Source organism: Sceloporus occidentalis, unplaced genomic scaffold, assembly GCF_023333645.1.
Source record: "Sceloporus occidentalis isolate IW3139 unplaced genomic scaffold, rSceOcc1.0.p SCAF_39, whole genome shotgun sequence".
Taxonomy (NCBI): domain Eukaryota; kingdom Metazoa; phylum Chordata; class Lepidosauria; order Squamata; family Phrynosomatidae; genus Sceloporus; species Sceloporus occidentalis.
Genome location: NW_028317019.1, coordinates 4,274,094 through 4,281,280, shown reverse-complemented (window position 1 = coordinate 4,281,280; position 7,187 = coordinate 4,274,094). Strand labels below are relative to the sequence as shown.

General features: G+C 43.1%; 1 protein-coding gene across 1 annotated transcript; it reads right to left on the bottom strand.

Annotated features, from left to right (window-relative positions):
* Positions 1–1,119: 1,119 nt before the first annotated feature.
* On the bottom strand, positions 1,120–5,107 carry LOC149290441 (uncharacterized). Its single transcript, XM_089489332.1, has 3 exons — positions 5,072–5,107; positions 2,231–2,354; positions 1,120–2,146 (listed from the first exon to the last, which is right to left on the bottom strand). The coding sequence occupies exons 1-3, from the start codon at positions 5,105–5,107 to the stop codon at positions 1,260–1,262; spliced, it is 1,047 nt and encodes a 348-aa protein (XP_089345458.1). The 3' UTR covers positions 1,120–1,259.
* Positions 5,108–7,187: the final 2,080 nt, after the last annotated feature.

Sequence of the window (7,187 nt, the reverse complement as noted above, 5' to 3'; positions counted from 1 at the left end):
TACCTCACTTATAGCCTCCGCAATAATGCTGATGTCCAATTTGGCTCTTATCTGAGAGATATTATCTGTGAAATAGTCATTTAAAGTATCATAGTGAGCTGTGGAAGGCTCTAATAATGGGTTCCGGGAGGAAGGTGCCTGAAACAGGTCCCAGATCCAACCCCCCCCCCCCCCGACCTCAGCAGTCCCTTTATGCTTCTCTTCCCTTAGCAGTTTCATTCCTTTATTCCTTCCTTCTCCTCTTTTAACATACATTGCTTCAAGGGGGTCCAAGGCCCTTTCAGCGTGATCCCAGAACCATGAAATTCCCCCAAATGAATGAGGGCTCTCCCCACTTCCCTCCCTCAGAGCAGCTTCAGGGGCTGAGAGTGTGCATGCGCAGATGCCCCAAAGACCCTTTCTGAGCAGGCGCAGGGATTGTAAGGCCTTTTCTGTTCCTGCTGTTTATTCCACTGTTGGCCTTTAGAAGAAGGGAAGGACTACAGCCTTTTTTCCTTCCTTCCAGAATAGAGCCCAAGCTGCAGAGCTGGACTCAGGAGGGAAAGGCTGGGAAGGCTCTCCTTTGTACATATAGCTCTGTCTCTCTGAGTGTGTGTGTGTGTGTGTGTGTGTGTGTGTGTTTGCCTCTGTTTTTATGGCTGGGAAAGGAGCTGAGGGCTGAGGAGAGAAGAAAGGGTACATTTTGTGCAAATGCAGAATTTCTGTACACCAATGAGTCCAGTGTGTTGAAACAACAAAAACTTTATTGCAAACACATAATCAGAAATTTTAGCATTTAAGTCAGAGCTGCCCTCCCCAAGCCAAACAATACATTAAAACCCCAAAACCGAAAAGACCCTCTTCCAAACCTATCCCCCCCTCCAATTCCCATAGTCTATGCCCCACAGATAACAAGCCCCCTTTGCCATTCCCAGAAAATAGCCCTTTCTGTTAATGCCTGTCCCCAATTTTCTTCAGCCAACATCCCACAAATTCCAAATGCTATCATTCCCATAACTGTTCTAACCAGCTGCAGCCAATCCCACCCCTCTGTTTAACTAACCTATTCCACCACCATGATCCCCACTCAAATTTATAAACTAAAGCAATAATCTATACTAATGACAATTAAAACCTCAACTCAACAAAATATAACTGAAAAACATAAACAGACATATGGACACACAAACCTAACACACAAAATCACAAGGGCCTTTCCTTATCACCACAAGATTTAAAATATATTCTTTGTATTGCTTCTTGACAAATATAATGTTAGTTCATTTCTGGGATTCGTGTGGCTTCCCTTCTGTGTGGATTCTCAGATGTGTCACTAGGTTTGACTTACTAGAAAAACATCTCCCACAATGCTGGCATTCGTTTGGGTTCTCTCCTGTGTGGACTCTCTGATGTTTCACTAGGTTTGACTTTGAAGAAAAACATTTCCCACAATGCTGGCATTTGTATGGCTTCTCTCCTGTGTGGACTCTCTGATGTATCACTAGGTGTGCCTTTGAAGAAAAACATTTCCCACAATGCTGGCATTTGTATGGCTTCTCTCCTGTGTGGACTCTCTGATGCATCACCAGGGCTGACTTCCAAGAAAAACATTTCCCACAATGCTGACATTTGTTTGGGTTCTCTCCTGTGTGGCAACTTGCATGTGCCAATAGGTATGACTTTGAAGAAAAACCTTTCCCACAATGCTGGCATTTGTATGGCTTCTCTCCTGTGTGGACTCTCTGATGTGCCAATGGGTTTGACTGTGAAGAAAAACATTTCCCACAATGCTGGCATTTGTATGGCTTCTCTCCTGTGTGGACTCTCTGATGTGCCAATAGGTATGACTTTGAAGAAAAACCTTTCCCACAATGCTGGCATTTGTATGGCTTCTCTCCTGTGTGGACTCTCTGATGTGCCAATGGGTTTGACTGTGAAGAAAAACATTTCCCACAATGCTGGCATTTGTATGGCTTCTCTCCTGTGTGGATTCTCTGATGTGCCAATAAGTTTGACTTTGAAGAAAAACATTTCCTACAATGCTGGCATTTGTATGGCTTCTCTCCTGTGTGGACTCTCTGATGTGCCAAAAGGTTTGACTTTGAAGAAAAACCTTTCCCACAATGCTGGCATTTGTATGGCTTCTCTCCTGTGTGGACCCTTTGATGTGCCAATAGATATGGCTTTGAAGAAACACATTTCCCACAATACTGGCATTTGTTTGGGTTCTCTCCTGTGTGGACTCTCTGATGTGCCAATAGATATGACTTTGAAGAAAAACATTTCCCACAATATTGGCATTTGTATGGCTTCTCTCCTGTGTGGACTCTCTGATGTGCCAATAGGTTTGACTTTGAAGAAAAACATTTCCCACAGTGCTGACATTTGTATGGCTTCTCTCCAGTGTGGACTCTCTGATGTATCACTAGGTGTTCCTTTGAAGAAAAACATTTCTTACAATGCTGGCATTTGTATGGCTTCTCTCCTGTGTGGACTCTCTGATGTGTCACTAGGTCTGACTTCATAGAAACACATTTCGCACAATGCTCGCATTTGTATGGCTTCTCTCCTGTGTGGACTCTCTGATGTTTCACTAGGTTTGACTTGCAAGAAAACCATTTCCCACAACGCTGGCATTTGTATGGCTTCTCTCCTGTGTGGAATCTTTGATGCTTTACAAGGACTGACTTGTAAGCAAAATATTTCCCACAATGATGGCATTTATGTGACTTGTTTCTTGTGTGGATTCTCTCGTGACTGACAAATTCTTCTGTAAAGGAGAACAATGACAGACAAGACTGAATCTCAGTGTTAAGAGAGGAAAGTTTTACCCCAAGATTTAGCCCAATGTTCACCCCTCCCCATTTGAGATTAAATTAATAGAATTGGTTTGAATGACCTGAGCATAACCCTGTTCTGGATGCCCCCAAATCCATATAATGATTGTTTCCTTACTCCTAGGAGCTTGCAAAGAAGAGATTGTAGCTGAACTGCCAGAAGGAAATGAGTAGAAGCAGATAGTCAGACAGTTGAAAAATATTTCATTAAATATATGTAAAATACTTTGATTGAAAAGTGGCATCATTTCTTGTGAGACTGCCATAGAGTGTTGAGTCAGAGCACATGGCATGATGCAAGCTAACTGCAGAGGATGCTTCATGCTGTGTGGCACCAGGAGATGACTCACAACCAATACAGTATACAACTCATATGCGAATTGGTGTGGGTTGGTGTTGGGTGTATAAGTGATTGTGAAGTGGATAGAATTCAGAGAGGAGAGCTGGTAAATATTTGTTTTATATTGCAACTCAAGATAAAGAATCTCCAAGGACTTGGAGCAAATCAACTGTTTGAGAGTTATTTTTAAGTGTGGATAGTGTTTAGTGCATTGCCAATGCCTATATCTGGAGATTTGCTTCTGTACTCTGCTATGTTATTGTTGAGCTCTGGGAGTGTCGCCTTCAGACTGTGCTATACATTGGCTTGTGAATGGGACCAGAATTCAGAGCCAAGAATGACTTAAGAGCCGGTGTGACAATCCTGTTTGGCTGAAGTATTTCAACCAAGCACCCATTGCATTTATTTCAGTTTCAGACAATTCTTTCCCCACCCAGGAAACATCCTAAAGCAATTTAAATCTTTTTGAATGCTCGGTTTCTGCCCCCAAGCAACGACTTCAGTATAAATATCAGCCCCATCCGGCTGTTCTTCAGTTTCAGTCCAGTTACAGACAGACAGTCAATTGGTGTACATTGCTAAATACCTCACTACACTCACCGGCCCCACTTGCCATTGGAGTTACTGAATTCTCTCCCCTTTCTGGACCCTCAGCAATTTGAATCAAGATCCAGCTAGGTAATGTATTACCATTAGCAAAGCCTTACACTATTCACCACTCCCACCTTTGTTACCCAATTCTTGTGTGTATGCGTGAACACCTATATCTGTATATGTGTGTGTATGCGTGTATTTTGCTATTCCCCTAAATAAAACACAAAAACCTATTTGAAATGCCTCTGGAGTTCTGTGTGTTTTCAGGCCTGGTATAGTTGGGATGAATCCCGAGGTCACTGTTGCTTCAATCTCTCCTTGGAGCTAAGTATGAAATTCCCCTGAAAAGCATAGCACTTGTGGGTCTCCTCCCCAGACTCCAGCATTTCGAGTGACAAAGGGCCTCTGGAATCAACCATGGAGCTAAGCAAGCTCAGGTTGGAAAAGAGGCATGAGAGAAAAAGGAATGTTTGTGTCACCCTTTCCTCTCTTCATAGACATTGCTCATAACTGCTAAATGGAACACTTAATATGTATGAAAACAAGGCTTGATTTCAAGTTCAGTTCTTAAGTTCAGTGCTCTACATGGGGCGACCTTTGTACCAAGTTCGGAAGCTTCAGTTAGTTCAAAATGCGGCACCAAATTGGTCACTGGAACATCTAGGTCAGACCATATAACACCAGTATCTCTACATTGGCTGACAATTAGCTTCCGGGCGCAATACAAAGTGTTGGTTATTACCTTTAAAGCCCTACATGGCTTGGGCCTGAGCAATTTGAGGGAACGCATTTCCATACACAATATGCCCCATACTCTCAGAACATCTGGGAAGACTTTATTAGATTACCCAAAGGTCAGGCTAAGAACAACTTCCCACAGAGCGTACAAAGCCATGGAACCACTTGCCGGAGGAGATCCGTCTTATCCCCACCTTGGATGCTTTCAAGAAAGCACTTAAGACGGATCCCTTCCGGCAGGCTTACCCACCCGACCTCTTGCAAAAAACTTAAGGAGAAATCCCACTTCTGATCGCAATTGTGCATTTTATACAATGTTTTTATTTGTCCCGAACTGAGTTTTAAGCAACTTGTTTTTTTACTCTGTGTAAAAAGATGCTATTGTTGTTTTTGTGGCTATTTTACAGGTAAATACAAATAAAACCTATTATTATTATCTGAATGGTTGGTAGCTGCCTCCCAATCCCCAAGACCCCTCTCCTTGCCCTTCCCAGAGGTCCCTTCCTCTCCGCACAGAGCTAGGCGATCCTGGCTTTGCTCCTGCCTTCCCCTCCTGGCTCCCAGATGCCTGACCCCCTTCCATTTCTCCCTCCACTCTCCAAACTTCCCTCTTGCCCATCTGCACTGCTTTACCATTTCACCCTCAACATCTCTTTCATGCCTTTCTGTTTTTCACATTGCCTCCATCGCTCTATCACAGACACACATCCACAGAGTGTGATGCATAAAAGGGACACTTTCAGGTTCATTTCTTGAGAAAGGCAGGGCAATCAATATACAACTAATGCATTAGGAAAGGCAGAACAAGGGGTCTGGTACCTGGTTTTTGATATTAGTGAGGGTCAAGTGCCAGGGATGAGCATTAAAACAGCCTCTTCAGAGCCAAAAAAGGCTGGAAGAGGGGCTACAAAAGCCAGGAAACTTGCTCAGGAATGGCATAAGAACCATTTGGGGGCAAAAAGCATTAATCTCCATGGCTCCTTCCCACAAAATTCCAGAATTGGCAGTTTAGGATTGGATATTGAGAATCCTTACAAAGTGAAGAACAATAGTGCCTCTCTAAAACTAGAAATTCCAAGATTCCACAGGAAGTTGTTCTGACAGTTAAATTATGTGTGAAAGGGGACTAGGAATGGTAGTAGAGCACAAGTTGAACATATGTCAACAGTGTGATGCAGCAGCTAAAAAGGCCAATGTGATCCTAGGCTGTATCAATAGGAGTATAGTGTCAAGATCAAGGGAAGTAATAGTGTCACTCTATTCTGTTTTGGTCAGGGCTCACTTGCAATAATCCTGTGTCCAGTTCTGGGCGCCACAGTTCAAACAGATGTTTAGAAGCTGGAGCATGTCCAGAGGAAGGAAACCAAAATGTTGAACAATCTGGAAACCATGCTCTCTGAGGAACAACTTAGGGAGCTGGATATGTTTAGCTTGGAGAAGAGAAGGTTAAGAGTGGATAAGACAGCCCTGTTCAAATATTTGAAGAGATGTCATATTCAGGATGGAACAAGCTTGCTTTCTGCTATTCGAGAGAAAAGGACATGGAACAATGGATGCAAGCCAGAGGGACAAGAGATTCCACTTAAACTTTAGGAGGAACGTCCTGATAGTAAGAGCTCTTCAACAGTGGAATATACTCCCTCAGAGTTTGGTGGAGTCTCTTTCTTTGGAGGTCTTTAAACAGAGGCTGGATAGCCATCTCTCAGGGGTGCTTTGAATGTCTGTTCCTGCATGGCAGAAGATTGAACCGGATGGTCCTTGTGGTCTATTTCAACTCTTTGATTCTATAATTCTAAAGAGGAATCATATCGCTCTGACAGTAGATTATGAAAGGGCCCTCAGTCTTCACAGGAAGGGCAATGGGTTCAGGTTCCTTACCCACAGAGGCCACATTGTCATAATTCTCCATCATAACGGAACTGTACATAAGTTTCTGCTTCTTTGTCAATAGTTTCCATTCCTCCTCGGTGAAATATATCGCCACATCCGCAAAGGTCACCTGCAACAGAAAATAGCCCTCATCCAGAGAGTGACTAAACAAAAGCGGAGGAAAACACATGGTGCATTGCAAATAATATTTCAATAATTCAGAATTCAGTCCAGGAAATAAACTTTAAATTCTGCAAGAAAGCAAAAAGCTACAGCCTTTGAGATCCAGTTTGTCTCGAATCCTTTCAATATAATATACAATGTAATAAACAATATAATTTAGGCCATTTCTGGAATATTATTGCTTGATTAGGATACTGACTATCCCAACATGTATAGTACATTGAGTCACCAATGAATTATAGTGCATTTAGCCATATCTTACCTAATTTCAGAGGCAAATTTAATTTTTAAAGTTCTGGGGAGTACTCTGGGCTTGAGGGCCACTGGGCCCACCCCCAATTTAGGTCCAGAGATATTCTTCTATAGCCCCCAACATTTCACAGATGGGGAAAGGAAGGCACATGTGGCTAAGCAACACCAGAAGGGGATCAAGATGGCCAATGAAGATCACACAAGCGAGGAAGGGTACAGTAGTTTGCTTGTGCATCCGACTCCTGGCAAGGGCTAGACCGTGCCACCTTTTCGCCTCCCCTCTCCCCTCTTTCGAGTTGATGGGATGCACTCTATTTTGAACTTGTAACACATTTTGCAGCAACTGAACTGACCTGAGAAGAAGGGGGAAAGTGGGAGGAGCAGAGAGAAATAGG

Bases quoted from the DNA above. Each gene is read 5' to 3' on its own strand.
- LOC149290441 (XM_089489332.1), bottom strand. From the start codon at position 5,107: ATGGGCAAGAGGGAAGTTTGGAGAGTGGAGGGAGAA. The intron at 2,355-5,071 runs ATGGAAGGGGGT...AAATGTCAGCAC, and splicing joins TTTGGAGAGTGGAGGGAGAA to TGTGGGAAATGTTTTTCTTC. The intron at 2,147-2,230 runs ATCAGAGAGTCC...ATCTATTGGCAC, and splicing joins AAAGTCATATCTATTGGCAC to ATCAAAGGGTCCACACAGGA.